The 20,942-nt window shown below is 35.5% G+C and overlaps 1 protein-coding gene across 1 annotated transcript in view; it reads left to right on the forward strand.

Annotated features, from left to right (window-relative positions):
• Positions 1 to 20,942, forward strand: part of Smp_171040 (putative vasodilator-stimulated phosphoprotein/sprouty protein evh1 domain containing protein) — a 62,024-nt gene that overhangs the window by 14,130 nt on the left and 26,952 nt on the right. The window contains exons 6-7 of the mRNA XM_018792970.1: positions 4,795 to 4,986; positions 17,592 to 17,765. Of these exons, the coding sequence (XP_018647529.1) occupies positions 4,795 to 4,986; positions 17,592 to 17,765 (366 nt within the window). The remainder of the gene's footprint in view (positions 1 to 4,794; positions 4,987 to 17,591; positions 17,766 to 20,942) is intronic.

The raw sequence follows: 20,942 nt of genomic DNA on the forward strand, positions 1-20,942 counted from the left end.
GAAACAATATACGAAGAAACATAAGATGCTGACATGAGTTTTTTCATGGTTAGTTAGCGTGAATCATCATATTATATTTAAGAACTTAATATTCCTGTAGGTCTGTTAAGATTCTCGTGATTCACAGCAGCCAAGAACCCCTCTTATACAAGGATACATGACTCAAGGAAGGAAGCGGTTCTCATCACATTAACAGGCTATTTCGTCCGAAGAGCTCTTGGATCATCGACCTAGGTGACCTGTGATGGTGATTGCGTGATCTGCTCAAGCTCAACGTAAGAAGAGTAGCCAAACGGCTAGCAACTTGCACGACGTCAACATTCTATCGAAGGTTGACCTCATCTGGGCTAATCACCACATCGCAGTCCGTCCTAATGACATTCAGGAAATCTCCATTCGGATAATTTGGATTCGCCCGTATATCTCTTGACCTAATAATTGCGGTGCACACCTTCGAGCGAGTGCCAGGTCAATTAGCAAACCGCCTACCATTTGTCTGAGACTGAATAAAAATGCCTGCCTACTACTGACAAAAACAAAGCCGAGCAGTAAATCAATCTGAAAATGCTTTTTGAAAAGTTTGACGACTGTTTTGAAGCAATAAACTCAACTAAAATAGTCTTCGGCAAACAACCCCTCACCTTCTTTGGTCATATTCTATATAATCAAGGCATCAAAAGTTTTCCGAATGATGCAATATCACCAAGGATTTCCAGTACAATTTTCTTCTGAAACCATAAGATGCTTCTTAAGAATGGTGATACTTCACACCCAATTCTTCTGAACTTGCTCAACCACTAACCGATCTACTAAAAGGACACTATAATTATTGACCATCATTATGAAAGCGTTCACAGCTTTTGAATGTTTCAAGGATATATGCTCTGATGGTTCCCGCATTTCCATGAAGTTGCTGGGTTAATGGTTTCATACATGACGTGCGATTCGGCATGGACCGTCGACGAAAACGTACTAGACCGTTAAACGTGTGTGGTTGCTTGGTTGTGGTCGATTCTGGGTGATCCATGATGACCACCACTTTGCTATTCAGAGGTGGGATGTCTTAAACATTAGTTAAATGTCCGAAAAAGTCTAGAGTCGATGACACTTTGACTTTTTCGGGTGTTTACAGTGATACCGTGTTGTTGTAATCGTCCGAAGACAAGATCCAGAACTAGAGATCGGATTCGCTGCCTGAACTTGCTATCAGACAGTCACTGACATAGACACGTGTGAAGTTGAGACCTCGAAAGACGTCATCAGTGAATCTCTGGGAAGTTTGTTTGGGACATGCGCAAAAATTCGCTGAGTCCAAGGCGAGTGATGATAGCGGTTTTAGGAATGTCGTCAGCAGCCATGGTAATTAGGTCATAAGCCTAAGCGAAGTCGATTTTCGAAAAATAACGGTTGTTTTCTCATTCAGTCGCCTATAATCACCAGTAGGACGTCAGTTATTGCTGTCCTTTTTTAGGGATCATGCGCAGTGGAGATGCCAATGAGCTGTTTGACGGCCGAATGATTCCTAAATCTACTGTATGGTCGAATTTGTTTTTAGCCAACCTCAGCTTTTCGGGAGCTAGTTGGAGCGTCTTTGAGAATACAGGTGGTCCTATAGTCGTTATGAGATTTACAAAATCGATGTTTACACATGGCAATTTCGATTGTGATTGGTATAGCTCGGTGCACTTATCGAGTATTTGTTGGTAGTATGGATCCATCGTGTGTCTTACTGTGACTGGGGATGATTTGTGACCCAAAAATGACGTTAGACAAACAGATAATTTAGTATTGCTATCTACTGGCCTCTATTTTCTGATATCGATGAGTAGATTGTGATGCTTTAACGGATCTGTACTAGTGATTAGCATAGAAACATTTGCAAAAACGTAGATCCAGTGGACGGGATTGCGTTAACTCACGTGAAGTGCACATATCTCTTACCATGGGTGACGACCGGTTCCCCATTCCTTCGATGAGTATGAATGCACTCATATTGATGACGTATATTAATGTAACGTGTCAGAGTATGACAGAGTTCTGTGACGTCATATCGTGTCACTCGAGGTCTTTTGTTGACTAAACAGACTTCGATACTTGGAGTTCTGGTGACCTCCAGAACCCAGTCGGCAGATGTGGCCAGTTCGTCTACAGAGTTGTTTTGAAACGAGACGAACACTGCATGCACCTGTTGAGGAAGCTTAGAGAATAAAGTCTAAACAGGCCCTCGCCAAAAGTCTGTTGATCAACGACATGTTTGTCAGTGAGCCATAATGCAGCTACATGCTGTTGAAGATTCGTTCTAACCCTTGTCGGTCTGTTAGACCTCCACTCTTACGAATAGTCTTTTTCAAAGTTTTGTCAGGTCCCGATACATCACTAGTAAACATAGTAGGTGTGACGTACCTGTTGAAATCGCGAGGTTGCGCCCTCACTACTGCAAGGAATTGTGCACATGTGTCTGACACCGTGTTGGCGGAAGTCAGCTACTACATAGCAGAACCAAGCCTCGATTAAATAGGAATAATATATTTGTAAAATCTCAGCGAATGAATTTCTATAGTAAATCTAACGTTTCGCCTGGCAATCTGGTCCAAGCTTTTTCAAGGAATTATAATCAAACATTAAAATTATCGAATATAAATAGGTACATGGTTCTCCAGGTTCATTGTACACTGAATAGGTCATCCAATCAACGTTAACAATGTCTAAACAAGCTTCGATGTTATCAGGCCAGAATGGCACCAGGTGAAATGAGGGTAGCGTAACAACCTTGATCTTAAATAATTTAGGAGCCTGTTCGGTCATCATGAATATAAAGTATACCAGTGAACGAGAAGGAAATATCCAAAGATACGAAATAGCATCATGATATATAAAAATTAAAGTAAGGATTGACATATAACGTTCTAAAAAGGAACATACAGTTTACGAATATGTGTACTAGATGACATCGGGCTCACTACTAAAGATCCCTTGAGTACTTGGATTTTGACAACACCTTAACCAGTAACACCTTTTGTAGTTGGAACGTACCAACCCTTTGAAATCAGAGGCCAGGAGTGGAGTTCAAAGATATGTTTATAAGGCTATCGGTATTTTCGAGGAACATTGGGTCTGAGCTGGCTAGTAGTGAAAGGGGTTGCGTAGCACGGCGTAACCACCCGTGATGTGCTACGGATGCCTGACCGAGTGCTTTCAGCTAGATGAGTTCATTAAAACTAATTTAGTCAGCATCAAATGGGCATTTATTTACCGCTACACGTCATTGAGGAAATCTATCAGTATTAGTTGGTACAAGTAATATAGTGTGACCAAAGCCATATGGGTCAATTACATAATGCATGCTGGTTGTTCTTTTGTTTGACAAATGCCGGTAAACTGTTAGATATTCAGTGATCTGACTGCTGGGTGATTTGGCTACGACCCAGTGACATTTCACAGGCCCTACAAGCTAGACTGTTTGGTAGTAGATCACTTACTTATAACATGCATAGTTTAGGGTTGATGGTTTTCAATTATTAGATACATAATTTTATGGGTATCCCTATCCATATTTAAAATATTCAATAAAAACGTAAAGTATCTATATTAAAGCTTTCGCTGTAGCTCTACGATTCACATGGAATACTAGAGTTCAGGACTGCAACAAGTATAACAAATTGGGTTTACTGAAACAATTTATTATTATAAGACCTGTTAATAATAAGCACTGATTCTGACCTTGTGCATATCTCCATGTGGTGTTAAAAATTGAAGCTAATATATCTAAAGTCGCTTGTATAATGGTGGGAGGTTTACATCTCAGGGTCATCTAACAAACTACATACATGTAATTAGTCCCTTCAAATTTTCTTCTTTTTATAATGTGATCAGTTTGTTCCCAGTAACTAATTTGTTGTTTTGCTCCTAACTATTTATTTTAATCCTATGCCCTTTTCTGTGACACCAATTTTAGATTAACGTGAAATCTAAAGCGTTTACGCAAGCAACTGAAGGAGCGGAAATAAAAACGAACAAAAGGAACATTGCGTCATAAAATTAAGCATAAATAAAGAGGGATTGGCACGTTTCTGACTCGACTGACTATAGCCTCATTTCTTTGAAGTCATCAATCTCTATATATCAGCGTCCAGGAATATAAATGCATATCTAATGTCTTCAGTCAGGGAGTTAAAGTAAGTAAATTTCTGGTTTCACTGAATTCACTAAGATTAGTTTAATTGCGTTCATTTGTGAATTTTCCATACTAAGTAAACTTAATCATATCCATATCAACAAACTGACTTGTAAGTGGAGTCGATTCAAGGGTCTCCGCAAGTTGGTGTGCATCTAAGATTATAATGATCCAATTGTTAACTGGGGCACTAAAACAAAGCATCTCCGTTCCTAGCCTGAGATAAAGATTTCCTAATATTCATTATATTCTATACATCTAGTGTGCATCGAGGCCATACTTTAGGCTTGATTTATATAACATAGTTCCCTTAGTGAATGTTTCCATCGCCAAGTAGAGTGGAAAAGTAAGTACTTTGCTTCTGAAGATATTGTTTCGATTCTTAGAGTAATACAGACGCTCATGGCCAGTTATTTCCTATCATGATTACGGATAAAATCTATCAGGAATTTCCAGTTTCCAAGTTACTAGAATTTATCATGTTTATTTGCATGCAACTCGTAATCTTATCACACGTTTTAAGCATTCGTTATTCGTGTTATGTATAAGTCCAATAATGGTATTTGTCTTGGTTTATAAAAAGTTGTTTTCAAAGTTAATTCATGGTTTATTATGTGTAGAAATGTCCTTTACCGTCTTACTGTAGAGAATCGCCAGTCGCCTCAGCTCAAGCGTATGTTTTACAGTTTAACACTGAAGATCGAATATGGCTACCAAGTGGTGGGACACGCTCACTTTCATGGGTTCAAATTTTACAACAAAAAGGTTTAGATGCTTATCGTATCGTAGGATGGCGTCAGCCAGATAATCAGGTAGGTAACATATTTTGCGGTATTAAGATACGTTTCGAATCTTGAAAGGAGCAAAATGAAATGCTACTAACATTTTCTATCATGTGTGTTCGTCTTTTTTTGTTTTGTGTTATGTATTTGCGTAGCGATATTTTTAAAATATATCCTGGTTGTACAAACCTCAGCTTATTTTATGTAATACGCCTGGTTTATCACACATAGTACGATTTAGAACCTTTACTTGTTGGCTAGATAAGCTTATGACATGAAATCAAAGATAACTAGTTACAACACACGTTTTTACAACCTAAGTTTATTGCAAGAAATACATGTAGAAAGGATGAAGTTTCAGCGAAGAAAATTTTATTTTCGATGATACCATTTCCTGAAGCTATACAATCGTATTTATGGGTAATTTTTAAATGCAGTAGTCTATATTAAAATAGAGGGGTTTACAAAATTATCAAATATAGTCAAGCTTATTCAAGTGGAGGTCGATCAAAATGAAATGATGTTGTATATTATAGTCGAGATTGTCAACAGTCTTCAAGTAATTCATGTTATGATTTATAAATGTGTGTTGTTTCGATGTGATACTTCTACGAACATTGACGAAAGCAATTCGAAATTTTTATTAAACAAACACACGACCTAACCTCAGTTTCTAAAAGTCACTTCAAGAAATCCAAATCAACGATCGCTAATCGCTTCTATGAAACGTCAACATAAAAGCCTCAATGAAGCGTTTTCTGTCTAAGCAGCGTAAATCTCAACTAAACGATCTTTCAAAGAATAAGGAATTGTCATTGCCCTGTCTAGACAAAGGTGCTGGGATTGTTCTTACGGACCGAAAGGACTATATTAACAAATTATCCTCAATTCTTAATGATGAAGAAAAGTTCCCCAAAGAACCAAAGAGAAAAATATGCCATCGATCAAATCAAACTAAAGTTGACCACAAAACCAGAAAAGATAAAAAATGAGCCAGTCATCGATGGCGACCTATTCGGGCATTATGGCCATCGGGTTCCTTTATCCTATGATTGTATGAACTCTCGAAGGTACTTAATAAAGATCTACCTCTTCGTCCGATAATGGGTATGAGTAATTCCCCATACTAAGCTATTGCCAAATGGATGATGGAAATTATACAACCGGTCAGAAGTCATATCTGCAAACATAGCGCTTCAGACTCCTATTTCGTAAACTCAATAACCAATGTCAATGTATCAAGAAAGAGACTTTTTTATCGAATTCCACTTCTCTATTCACAACTTTACATCGGTCTTACAAAGCGTGCACTTGGTAAACGAATATCCGAGCACTACTCTTCATGGCTACTTAAAAAGGTATGTAAATCAATCAGTAGCTCAATTCTTGAATACATGGTCAATTCAGGTCACACCCACCACTCGAATTTATGTTCAAAATACTCTACAAAGTAAAAAGAACTGGCTTAGAAAAGGTTTGGATAAGTAAGTTATGTGCACTTAAGGCTATAGTAATTCACTGTTTCAAACCCGAACTCTGTTTCCATAAGAGCTAAGTTCATTCCCTTTATCCCATGGTCTTAGCACCCTTTCAAATTTTACAAATTATGATTGCTAATTATTACTTTTCTCTCCTTTATTAGATAGACAGTTATCTATATCTTTTATTCCACATATTATTACCTTTTATCACTTCTAAAACTATTAAGTAATATAAGCTCTTCATGATCAGTAATTACTTTGTTAAATGATGCAACCTTTTTTATTCAGTACTTGAAAACCTTAATTATATTGAAATAACACACATTTATAAATCATAACATGAATTACTTGAAGACTGTTGACAATCTCGACTATAATATACAACATCATTTCATTTTGATCGACCTCCACTTGAATAAGCTTGACTATATTTGATAATTTTGTAAATCCCTCTATTTTAATATAGACTATTGCATGTAAAAATCACCTATAAATACGATTGTATAGCTTCAGGAAATGGTATCATCGAAACGAAAATTTTCTTCTCTGAAATTTCGTTCTTTTCAATGAATAAATAAACTTACTTCGTTCTTTACATATGCATATAGTTTAAAATCGCTACTGTCAACGCACTAGGATGGAGTTTAGACTCAGGATTGCCCAAGCAACAGTTTTGTTACTTTCTTGCCAAACACAGGTGTATTTACCTGGTTTTAAGCCTCACTTCTTAAATAAATGTAGTTGAAGCGTACTACAAATATTGTCAATGCACAGTTCATTAAAATGAATATGAAGTTTATGGCTTGGATAGATTATTTATTTATTTATTTAAACACGGAAATATTGGTACAAGAAAGCACCAGATAAATATGCGCCTCGCAAATCTTATTCTATTTGTGTGAGGGCTGTGATACTGTCCAGGTGCCCAGACCAAAGCAGGTGGTTTTCTTAAGCGGCCACACCCCGAGCCTTTGACCTGAAGGTCCAGTCCACAAGGCAGTGGAGCATCGTAAGGAGATGCAGTCCCATGGTAGCCGGTGACCAACAATTGGTTCATACGCCATTTGTTCCTTCAGGATACTGGAGCCAGCCCATGTGCACCATTGGTTTGGAATCAGGGTTTTCCAACTCCCCTAGGTGAACTTTCCATGTCCACCAACCCGGTTAAAGCGCCGGACATTCGCTTTTCGTCCTCTCAATTTCGTAAACAACAGTAATGCCACGAGAAGGCAGTAAGGACTTCCCTGGCAGAGGCTATATATTCGCGTGACCATGTGAGAGCATTTGGAGAGGAAGAGCGGACTCTCCCCACTCTCGGCCGTACCAGGGCATTTGGGGGCGCTTGGATAGATAAATTGTCGGGATATTCTTCAGGCATTTCACTCAAGAATATGCTAATATCTGGTCGCATTATCGACATTTTAAAATTGTTTGTGATATCTGAATTGCTAATATTTACTTGGAATTAATTTCTTGACAGAAATAGCACGAGAAAATGACCTTACTAATAAGAAACCCGATCTTAAACTACATCGATGCACATGTACTTAAAATCAAGTGAGATTCTGGAAGGAATATGACTAAACTAAGAATATCAACTTGTACAACCAATATTTCAAACTATTTCCCAAGAATAGTCTACGTTAGCGGTTGAGATTAATTCGAGTACTGCTAAAAGATTGCCGAAAATTGAAGTTTTCTTATTTGATACGGTTGAGTAGTTGATGACATTTTCCACCGCGGTTAGAAGTCGGTGGTGAGCGTGCCATTCTGGGCCTAACACTTTCTACACATTCTTTCCTCCTGAAAAAACGTCATCTTTGGAGACAGTTGATACCACTTAAAACATGAATGCCATCACAGTCGACAGTAAAACCTCTGTTTCGGATATTATATTTGCTCCTTATGTTCTTAACACTCCCAACCTACCTTCTTGTTAAGGCTGGACCTAAACCAATGAAGATTCCACCAAAATAACTACATTAATTGATCATGATAAACAATCTCAATCACAGCATCAAGATATCAGTTACATTTGAAATCTACTGAGTAATTAATTGTCATTTCTCCATATTTATCATTCAGTGAGATAGATTGAAACTATTGATTTAGAGATAAAAACCATACAAATTTACACTAATCAGTCAACGAATGGTAGTCCATATAGTTTTGCTTCGACCTTAGTGATGATTGAATTCTGTCGATCAAGTCCGCATCGCAACCTCTGGGCAGACTAAGTAACTTAGCATTGTTTCTTAATGATTGCTTACAATATCATACAAGTTTACAACATCAAAATGACATCAATTGTTTTTTCCCTCAGGACTTTCTACTAATTATCCCATTTTTGCTTGTCCTTATGAATAACTTGGCACTTCTCTTTTGTACAACTGGTATTATTTTCATTTGTGTCAACTATTAATTCCGTAATGTTCATACAAATTTAGTACTATGGTGAAAAATAACTTGTAAAGGTACTAAACACCTATATTTTAGTTTAAGATTAAAAGTTGTAATCCATCTACCTTACGTGGTAGCGCTGGAAACTGGTAGTTGAACTTCATCTACTAAACTATGGATATAAAACTCCTTTTTGCTTTTAACTAAAGTTATGTGCATTTTGTTCCGCCACATGCTCCCCTTTTTAAACTACGTCAAATTCTAGTAACAGAGATTTGTACGATAAGAACGCTTGTTGTAAAACTATGGCTTTGTACTTAAATATTAGGTCTCAGGTTTAAATAGCACAACACCTATCATAGTTTGACCAGCTGTTGGGGATGCGAAGCTCCTAATTACAACCTGTGAGGAAAAATGTAAGATCAACTTTCATTATCTTCCCTTAAACCTTGAGATTAAAATTGCTTCATATCTGTCTTCCTTTCTGTACTATATCCTCATAAACAACTTTTCTTTTATATATTAACACCACTAAATTAACTACTATGAATTCGGTGTACATCTTGTTGTGATAACGAGGTATGGCAACTTTGACCGATGCATATGTGTGCCTGGTCCTACGTTGTAGCTGACTGACTGAGTGAATAATGTAACGGATTAACTTATATGTATTTTTAATTCTTCTGGGGCCATCATCCACAAAGCTTTAATTACGAAACTGGACTTCATACTGTGGTTAGCGGGATAGTGAAAATAGGAGTAGTCTCGTTCACTGTATTGAAGTGGGAGTTGCGAAATAGTGTCTTGGTGTACGAACATATCACCATCGGAGTAATATCTTTAGTTCCTATCCAAACAGCATGACACAAAGCTGAGTACGTAAACCTAAGATTCACTGCATCCGTTGCTTAATGTTTCATAATGAGCTCCTGAGCGTATCATGCGAATGGTGCTTATAATACGTTTGTGCACCTAGTGATCTTATGTGTTTGATAGTGGGTTCACATTTTTTGAATAGTTGTAAGGTAGAAAAAAGATTGTTGTTTATCGCTCGCTAAACTTTTTAATCGTTCTTCAATCGATAATATCCTATAATAAAAATAATCCCATCTCAATCGAGCTCAATTCGGAATTTTACAGTTACTGCCAAGTTAAATGTTAAATTTCGCAAATTTTATTACTCTTTTTTTTCATTACCATCTCGTATTGATCAGTTCTTTTAATATTTAATGTGTGCATATGTATTTCATTACTATTTATTCAAATGTACAACGAATAGTAATTGTTGCGAAAGAACAATTTTTTTTAAAAAAAATTTACTTATTTGTATTAGAATATTATCATTAAATAGCGATTATAATCAAGCTCATTACATAATACTGTTTTACTTTTAAGTAAATAATTAAGAATAGTAGGGTCAAGTTATAGGTTGTAATAAAACTGAGACATGCATAAACCATACATAATATTGTAGTGAACGAGAACACAAGTGGGGACAACCAACTTGATCGATAGCATTCGATCAACACTCAGAAGGACTTCACACGCATGACATTGATCACCACCCAGTGATCAATCAATTGTGACAACCAAATGTATTTCAACACAAAATTACAAAATGTCTTAGCAAAACCTCAGAACCATACAGTAAATTCTTCTTTCCCACACCAATAAATCTCTGTTCTCGTTCTCTTCTCTTTGATCTTAACCTTCTGCTATCAGGTATTTCACTTTCGATTGATGATACCTACTACTTATATCTGTCGATATCAGCAGCACACACCACAATATCGTTCAAACTAAACGAAAACGGGATGAAAAAACATATTAAACAATCTGTTAAAATGATGGTAACAACGAAGTACAAGCATGAAATCATGTTGAAATGTTTAATTAGATATTAATCACTGGGAAATGTGGTGACTTAGTTGGTACTTACGATAATAAAACCGGTTTGACAAACTGATCTTGTAAGTATAGGGGTCTACAACAGTGACAATGAAATAACAATCAGTTGTCAGAATGTCTTACTATGCATGAATGGAAATCATTGTGTTCTGTTGACTCAATCACAGATGGAACTTACAAAAATACAAAATATTTGAGTCAAAAATCTGGACATACTAACAAAGGTCAAATACTGTTCGAAAAGAATTCATCATAGATAGAAGGCTCAGTTCGTGCGAGAATGAAGTGGTTGTAAGCATTGATACAACAAAGTTGATGGCATGGTTTGAAGTCAGTGCCAATTCAAATCCGGTCGTAGCATCGCAGTCAACATTTTCTAGTAATTCTTCTATTTAAAGTTCAGAGCCTCCATTTGTGATTTTTCAATGTGTAACTGAGTTAAAAGCACATACATCAGATCTGTTCCCGCAAACCACACATCAAACAGTCTGACAAGAAGTGGAAAAATCCTCAGGTAAAGCATTAAACTACTTTGGGTACTCACATCGTTAAAAATCGAATTGTGTGACAAGTGTTCAGTTTCTTCTTGGTAATCAGGTAATGATAGTGGAGTATCCTACATTTTATGTTGATGAAGCGGTTGCAATCTGTAGAAGGAACAAAACAATGATTTTCAGCGAAATTGAAGACTTCATGAAGCAAGTCAAAATATCACCTTTTCACCAGTGTTCTAACAGAAGGATCTTACATCATTTCGTGAGGCAGGTGATATGACGGGCAAGAATTGGCCCTGGCAATCAGGTCTTAATCAGTTAGAAAGTGAATAATCTGCAAGCTAATTTTCTCCAGCTGCCGATGACATTTTATCATGTTTTTGTGCACATATTTTGCTTATAAGCATGTTATTTTATTACATAGAAAAAGTTATTATAGCTAGTGGTCTTGTATTTGATCTCAAATCATTAATCAACAATACAGCCTCGCTAACAGTCACTACTCAGCTTCAACATATCATTGCAATAGCATCATCTATCGACCAACATCCTTATATTTTAACTGTCAACAATTCGCTTCATCAGAAATCGTAAAGTCTCAATCTGTAACAGGTTTCACTATGAAAAGCATTTAACCCAGAGAGTATATGATCTGGTAAACAACTAATGTCTAATCTACCTTTGAATTGTCTCCTAGTTACATTTTGTTTAAATGAACCAGAGTCCTATGTGTCACCAAAAGATCTGTCCGGTTCCCCAGAAAGTGGGCGGATATCCCGGTAGACCTGATCAGATCAACCTGTCAATCTGCGGTTAAATAATCCAACCAAAAATGTTGAATCCATCCTAAAGTATCTAGTTATAAAGGCATGATAGGTAAAGTTCTGGATAATATATTGTTACTCTACAAGACTCCATACTGAAATACTTTGAAGTGTTTGTACACTTCATTTTTCCCTGAATAAATTAGAACAGATTCTCATTTCCCAAAGAAAAGTCTCGAATACAATCTCGAATAAATGTTCCTCTTTTTTATTTTATCTAATCTTCTACTAAGTGTTGTATTTCAAAAGTTTTTATTTTCTTGTTCACTTCAGCCAAAAAAAATTAATAAACACTCATTGTATTTAATGTTAGTTTTATAATCAAATTACAAATGTGCAATCTCCTATTGGTTTTGTTGTTCATGTTCAACTAAGTGAATAAGTATTTTACCTTCCTTCTTCCTCTTACATTGACATTATCATCTATCTGCTTGTCTAATGTGTGTATATGTGTGTATGGGTTTTATTTGTCATATAAGAGCAGCACAGATTACCTAAAGGGAAGGTAACATTTTACGTATTAAGAGTAATGGAATTATTTAAATAACATTTACAGTTTATTATAAATAGGGCATTCATGAAATTTAGTGATGGTATTTTGCATGATGTGTTTTGTTTTCAATCACAACCACTAAAATGTATATTTTGGCAAACTTTGCAATGGATCATTGAAATTGTTTGTAATGTACATGTGTACGTGTGTGCGTGTTCATATTCATTAGAGTAGAATTTGTCCTCTTTCCGGTTACTATGATTAACTAATAATAGTAATTATTGTTTTTTTGGACAAGAGGGATAATGGTAAATTTGTTGTTGTGTGTAAAATTAATTATTGGACTGTATTAATCATACATTGGGATGTCATTTATCAGTTGTTTTTCCTTGCTTACTTGTTCAGCTAACTGTGGGCATACAGATAGCCTTAATTTTGTTTTCTATTCAACTATCGTTTTATTTTTTTCTAAGACAGATTAATAATAAATACTAATAAACAAATATAATCAACTGTTTCTCATCTAAATAGTGTTTATATGAATTTGATTGATTGTACTAATTTCCGACATGTACTACGTGTGCCTAATCCTACCATATACTTTAACGCGCGATATTTGCTAGTATAGGACCAGGTTGGAAAGAAGCTAGGAGATGACCGAACCGGGATGTGACACCAGTACATGAAGATATTGACGGTTAGACTGAGTCCTACTGGTAGGTTTAGATTATTTAGTTAAGGTCGCGTGGTAACCGTGATCAGTGGTCGGAGACGTTGAATAACATCTCCCAGAATCGTTCACAATGGCGCCGACTCATTCACTCTTTGTTTTAAAATACTCATACTTTTTTATTTTTAAATTCCCTTTTTGTCGAATCATACTGTCTTTGCCTAATTTTGCCTGTTACCATTAATACTGTTACTACTTTTAATCTGGGATTTGTCTTGATAACTTCATCTTGCTTTGGCTATATGGTGTGGCTACTTGAACCTATGATGCACCTATTTACCAGGTTCCGTATTTCTCAGGACTGATTGACTGTGTTATTTTGGTTGGAATATGTTTGTATTTAGTGGGCGGCCTATGCTCCTTCACGAGGAGTAACATGCGTAAGTAAGTATGATTATATTTACACTTCTACCTCAGTTAACAGAACGTTTGCTAATATTATCAACAGTTGGATACTAGAAAGTTTTACAGATACTGTATTAGCCCCATTTCGTATCTCTTAAAATTTTGTTGGACTGTGGATAGTTATTAAGTTAAAGCAACTACTTTTGGTTTATCTGTACCATATTCTTAATTTATTTACTCTAATGCTTAACCGAATACTTGAACAATATACTCTATGTTTTTTCAAGGAGAGATTATGATACACTTGTTTATATGCAGATTTTGAGTTTCATCTACCATTGGTTATTCCTGAACTAGGCTCAATCATAGGACCTCGTATCTTGCTTTCTAATACCACGTTATCAGTAGTAACCAATTTGACTATGAGTTTAGCCTAAGTATAATTGTAGTAAGATAGAGTTCCGGTGAAATTCTCATTATGCTGTATAACCCCTGATGTTGATCTAGGCTAGGTTTAATATATAAAGAAATTTATACATTTTTTTAATGGTTATTGTTAACTTGTCAAATTCAGATAGTTTAAAGAATATAATTTAATTGTTTTTCTAAAGAAAGCAACATTTACTATATTATGACAAACTCATTTGTAAATTGTCGTCTTTATTTTAAGTTATTCTCATATGTTTAGTTAGTAAAACCCATTACATATCAATATTAATCGGGTTTTATTTGTAAAATAGTTAGTTGCTTATAGTTGAAATTCAGCTGCGGTTGGTGTAATATATTCTCGGTTAGCTACAATTTAAACAGTGGGCCACTGGATTCCACTTCAACACCTTGGAGCTATCATTCCACAAGGCGCTTATAAGTTATGGATTCGATGCTGCATGAAGTTTTGGTACATATTGCATGTAGTCCCTAAACTAACAATAGAATGATCACTGAGTAATAAATAATGTTATATTTGTCTAGTCTTTCGGTGCTGATCGAATTCTATCGGTCGAGTTCCAATATGACCACTAGTCTGTATGACTCGATATTGCGTTTACTTTGTTGAGGTGTCGGATTGATTAGAGTTGGTTAGTGGGAAACTCATGACCCAGGTTTCGTCCCAGTTTGTACTCGTCCACAAGACGTATCTGGGATTATAAAATATTGACGATGAGACATTATCACTGACCATTTTGGAGGGCTACTGAAACAAAATAGCTATACATTCTGTCTTGATTTTTGAAAGTTTTCGGGCTGATGGGTTATGTGGTTGGTGAAAATCGTCCGACGAATTTTCACTGACATTACCTCAAGAACAAAACCTATCTAATATTTACAATCATCCAAACAAGTTAAAATTCATAGGATTAATTATTTACCAACCAATGGCATGATCCCTTCCCCTGTTGCATCGAACTTCCTGAAGAATGTCTTTTAGGTCATCTAGTAAATGATTTTGGCCGTCCTCTTGTATTTTGTCATTTTCTATTGCTTGTCTTATCATCGAGTATCGTCACGCGAACTGAAAACATGTTTAGTTAGTTGACTAACTATAATTAGGGGGAATAAATGAAACAAAACCGATAACAGTTCGTGTTACCTACGGCAACAGGATTCGCACATTACATTATAAAACTTAACTTTGTCAGGATGTCTGTGAAGTTAACATGGTTTTGTACTCTCTATTCTAACTTTCATTATAAGCTAATTTATGAATAAATATGGTATTGACTAATTTGTTTCACTTGTTCATTTACTTAAAAAAAATATTAATGTTACTGTGTATGCTAGTTAGAATTTAGTTTACCTATTATGTAATATAAACAATTCCATATTTATGATGTAATCAAGTTCATAATATATTTACACTATTACTTATTATTGGTATATTGCCAGTAGTGGTGTAATTTCTTTATTTTTTTTTGTTGCAGATATCTATATATATTTGCACAATTAAGATGTTTATAATCGATTGTACATGATATTTAGGAAAAGTGATATTTTCACAATTGGTTTATAATGTTAATGTTTTTCTGTAGGGGGATTTCAGTATTTACAACAAGTAATCATTAATTCTTGTCACTAATTCATCCTATTTCTCTAACTGTAAAAGTAAACACTTACTAGTTAATGAACATTTTATCTTCTGTATAGCACTACACTTGTTGAATTTACACATATGTATCCTTGACTTTGTATTAAATTTGTTATTTTAATCACTTTGTAGAATCTTCAACAATCCCCTGATGATAGTATAGCAACTTAATCTGACACATTCCAGGCTCTGTGTTGATTATAACTGTTGATTAGTTGTGGCTAGTACGATCTCCACTGAATCTGTACAACTGAGTAGCTTTAAAATTGAACAAGTGCTTCTTAGTTCTCAAAATTTTTCCAGCTGAAGTAACCGTGGTAGAATTTGCAATCAAAGGTGTTTATTTATGATCAGAATTTCCGAACTTTAATGATATAGATATCACTACATTTTCCGATATACGCACCAACTCTTGTTTTATGTATTCTAATAATTAAAATAGTTGGTTGATATATTTGTTATTTTGTTAGAAAACTGACCGTAAAAATCAAACAACTTGTTAAAAATCACGTAGTAATGATGTAATTTAATAGTCTAGTTACTCAGCTGTTAATAAATCGACTATGTCTTGCATGTAGGATTGTTTGGTCTTGTTCAATAAAGTCTCTAATAGTTTATGATTTGATATTGTAGTTCATTTACCAACTAACAAGTTTATGTATAAGAGCCTTGTTGTATTTCTTTTGTATATTATTCCGTCTGGCTGTCCATAGTGTGTAGATAGAGCCAGAACTGAAGCCAGTGACTTCGTGGTTGAAATCCGAGTATTGTAACCAATTAAACCACTTGATCTACAGTGGACTACATTACTTCAGACATAGTTACTTGGGTGACTTTAATTATATCTATTAAAGATATTAACTGTTAATCCTTTCTTAATTTTAACAATTAAAATTCGATAGTTTCACCGTTTCTCCTGCCAGTGTGATTCACCTTTTTTTGACAGAAATATAGTTCAACTTTATTTATCTTTAATCATTTTAGTTCTAATTGTTTTTTTCCTTCGGAAACAATGGGACTAAACTCTCAGACAAATCATGGATCCCATTAAAAATTCATTTGTAAATAATTTACCTAAAAGGTTTTTATGGAGTTTGATTTGATTTGTCGTCTATATTCATCTTAGACTGACCTTAGCTGAGATACCACTAGATATATCGGAAGTGAAACCGTTGTCACCACTATGGCGTTGGATGAATTTCACTTTATAACGCAAATCAATTGAAGTTAAGATTGTACAACTGGAAACCAACCCAAATTGAGCTGGTTGGACGCTCACTACAAGACCTGAAGGGCCTGATCCCTGATGGTATCATGGTGCTCAGTACCAGGTAGTTGTATAGTAAGATAAAAACATGTGTCGACTTTTCTTTGCCTTTCTAGTGGTACCTTAGCTGAAATCTGTCTGTGGTGAATATAATTTAAACAAACATCCACGAAAACTCTTCAGCTAAGCTGTAACTGTCAGCTCACTATTAACTTAGTTCAAGATATTCCTGAAGTTCTGGTAAGAAATAGTTACTGGTAGATTTAAAAGACTCTAGAAGCTAACCACTTGTCACCAATGAGATTATATAGTCATCGAGGTGTATTTCAAATAAACTAAATAATTTGCAAAATTTAATCCATATGTAGTGTTCTTATACATTCTTTTAACAAAGGATTTGCGTAATCCTGTAATTTAACTTTCAGTTAGTTACCTTTTCTCAATGTTTCAAGTTAAGTCTCAATTATGGTATCTTATTTCTTTTTGCATATGACCTACAATAAGAATACAGAACGAGGTTCATTTCACTTTATTTCATGCTTGTCAACTTTTTTTTTATCCATCGACATTCTCATCTCTATTATTTTTATTCTTCTTTATCTCTTAGGTTGTTGTTAATTCAGTATTAAAAGCCGGACTCGAGTATCAAATACATGGTCAATTTCATGAATGGCGTGATCCAATCACTTCTAGAGTATATGGATTACATTTTCCGGAACAAGAAGATGCTGCAATGTTTTTGAAAGCAATCAATTTTGTTTTGAATCGACTGACAAATCCTGTAAGTTATAATTTATAAATTGTTAGGAAGAGTCTATTTAATAATTTCTTACTATTACGCTTTTACTATAAATGACTAGCGGCTAGCGGTGGATTGCAGGACGCTCATTCCACCTTGTTTTGGACTTATAAACTAGATTTTCCTGGATTCATAATATTAATGTCTATACATACTCAAATTTGATGCTTTTCTCCTCAAACGCCAAAGCATTACTCATGGAGCTACGAATCGCAGACAGTCACTGCCAATATCAAAGCAATTTTTTCAGGATTCACACATATCAATAGAGACTGGACATTTATAGTCCTTAACATAAACGAAAAAATATCGAATTTTTACAAGTCATCACGTTTTTACGTCGTTCTGCATCTTAGTTAGAAAACGATAAATCTTGCTTTATTTTCATTTGTTTCTTCTACTGATCACTGAACGTTGTTCATCCTTTTTAATCAACACTTTGCTTATCTACATTTCAAAGTTATCTAAACAGGGTTATAATCAGTAGTGTTGTTTATATAATGACACTGAGATCATTCTTTTAAAAAGATAGTTCTTCATCATGTGCATTAGATTATTACGTATCGTTAAAGTGTTGTTATATTTTTTTCTTCCAGTATTTTAAAATTTCGTCACATCTCCCACTTCTCTCTCGTATGCGTATTGTTAACTCGCAATTGATGCTAATGTTTAATGGTAGTTTTGGGAATGAAGGTGTCCCAAAATTTAAGTTTACTGACGACCATTAGTTCAAGCCAGTTGTGTTTTAATATTATAGAGTAGAAACTTGTTAACTTCACTTTAAAAAACTTTTATATACATGCCAATTCTCTATGTATGTGTGTATGCATGTTGGTTTGTTAATTACGCTGATTGTTGAAGAGAATATTTTTTAAAAACCGAAAAGAAATGAGAAAAATTGATGAACCGGTTCAAATTGATGGTCTTCTAATTTTATTTTGTGCTTGAGCCAATATCTCGTATTGAAATTAAGTTTGATGGTATTTTTGTAGGACTTAAACCAGAAAGGACACATTCACTTAAATATGATTTTTTACTCTCTCTCATCTGTGAAACAGTACATAACAGTCTCATTAATCATTAGTGATGTATTTGTTGCAACTACTCACTAGCTTGCACTTTCTTAGTCGATAACTCGGGGAAAAACATGCCAATAGAGATCGTAATTTATTCTTCCCGTGTTCGACTATGCAGGTTTGTCTTTTAACTGGTTACGTAGCTTGACCAATGAGACGTCTAGACTAGCACTAGTAACTTCAGGGACTGATACAATAATCTTGACTCTTATTAGATCGCGAGTATAAGCGCTTCTATATATCCCTAGTCTTGAGTCCGTTAAGAGAACACAGCTGACAAGCTTTTATTATTATATTTCAGATACTCAGTATATCTTTTTCAAACGCCCTTTACTTTATATACATAAATTAACAGATCGTAACACGCTTTAAAAACTCTGCCGATAGCTCTTCTAGGGCTGCTGGCCGTCCCAAGCCCGGGTAAAGGAGGAGGATTTGGGCATGGGGTCAGCAACCTCATTCCGTAGGAAACAACCTTGCTCAAGAAAACGTCAACCAGAATAAACAATTTAAACCATTTAAACTCGGCTTTGGGAATCGAAAGAAGAATTATGACGCCTCATGATAAAAGCCGAGATTTTTCGGAAGTCACGAATTTGATGCAACTTCTAACAACCAGAGCAACAATTTTTATAGGTACATGAAACGTCCGGACAATGTGATAGACCGGAAGTACCAAACAAATAGCTGATGATGAGATACAACTTGGCAGTACTCGGAACCAGCGAAACCCATTGGACCCAAGCTGAAAAGCAAAGGCTACATACGGGAAAGATGCTGTTGTACTCCGGTCACGCAGAGGAAAATGCTCCACACATTCACCAAGTTACTTTGATGCTGTCTAAAGAAGCACGAAATGTACTTATAGAATAAGAATCTCATGGATCCAAGATCACCAAAGCATCATTCAAAACAAAGAAGGAAGAAATAACAATGAATATTATCCAGTGTTTTGCACCCGTCAATGATAACCACGACGACGTTAAACATCAGTTCTATGAGAGGCTACACTTGATCATAACGAAATACCCAGGAAAGGACCTAACAATCGTGATAGAAGATCTAAACGACAAAGTCAGAATGGACAACAACGATTATGAGGATATCATGGAACGACATGAACTGGGAGAGAGAAATGAAAATGGGGAGATATTTGCAAATATATGTGCCTTCAAAAAATTGCGTATAGGCGGCACAATATTCCTACACAAACGCATACAAAAAGCTACACGGATCTCACTGGACCACACCACCAAAAACCAGATCGATCATATTTGAGTCACTAAAATATTCAGAAGGATAATGGAAGACGTGAGAACCAAGAGAGGAACTAACATAGTTTCAGATCACCACCTGACGGTTGCCAAAATGAAACTGAAGCTAAAGAAGCATTGAACAAACAGCATAACAAAGGTTCAATACAGACCTCCTTTAAGATATTGACAAACTCAACGAATTCGAGATTGACTCTGTTATAATTGTATTTTGCTAATAAACGACCCAGCTACTCCTATTGCTTAGTATTCTTATACAATGACACTCGACAAGACCCCAAAATCAGAACACGTTGAACAGGAACGAAATTGTATTCAGAAATAACAATGGTAAGTGAACAGCAATCACTGATTTGAATAACGTTCATATATTTATAATATATACATAAGAAGCTTCTAGATTTTTCTCCAATAATTTGCCAGGGCTGATTAGTTTAGAATTAGCCAATCAGCGCGCAGCAACACCATCATGCATGAAACAAGCTTTAATCCAATCTATGTCCCGCTAACAGACTCAAAGAAGAAGAAACTACTATGGAGGACAATTCGAAAGGGATCAAAGAAGCACTAACTTTAACGTGTCAGGAGGTTTGATTCTGAGCCACAAGAAGCATCATCATGAGGAATGGATCTCTATCCTGACCCTCCACAAGATTGAATAAAGAAAGAACAAAAAGACAGCAATTAACAACAGCCAAACATGAGCAGAGAAAGTCAAGGTACAAGCTGATTACACAGAAGTAAACAAGCAAGTAAAGAAGAGCATTTGATCCGACAAGCGGAAATACGTGGAAGACCCAGCAACGACA

The sequence above is a fragment of the Schistosoma mansoni genome, chromosome 1 (assembly GCF_000237925.1).
Source record: "Schistosoma mansoni strain Puerto Rico chromosome 1, complete genome".
Lineage (NCBI taxonomy): Eukaryota > Metazoa > Platyhelminthes > Trematoda > Strigeidida > Schistosomatidae > Schistosoma > Schistosoma mansoni.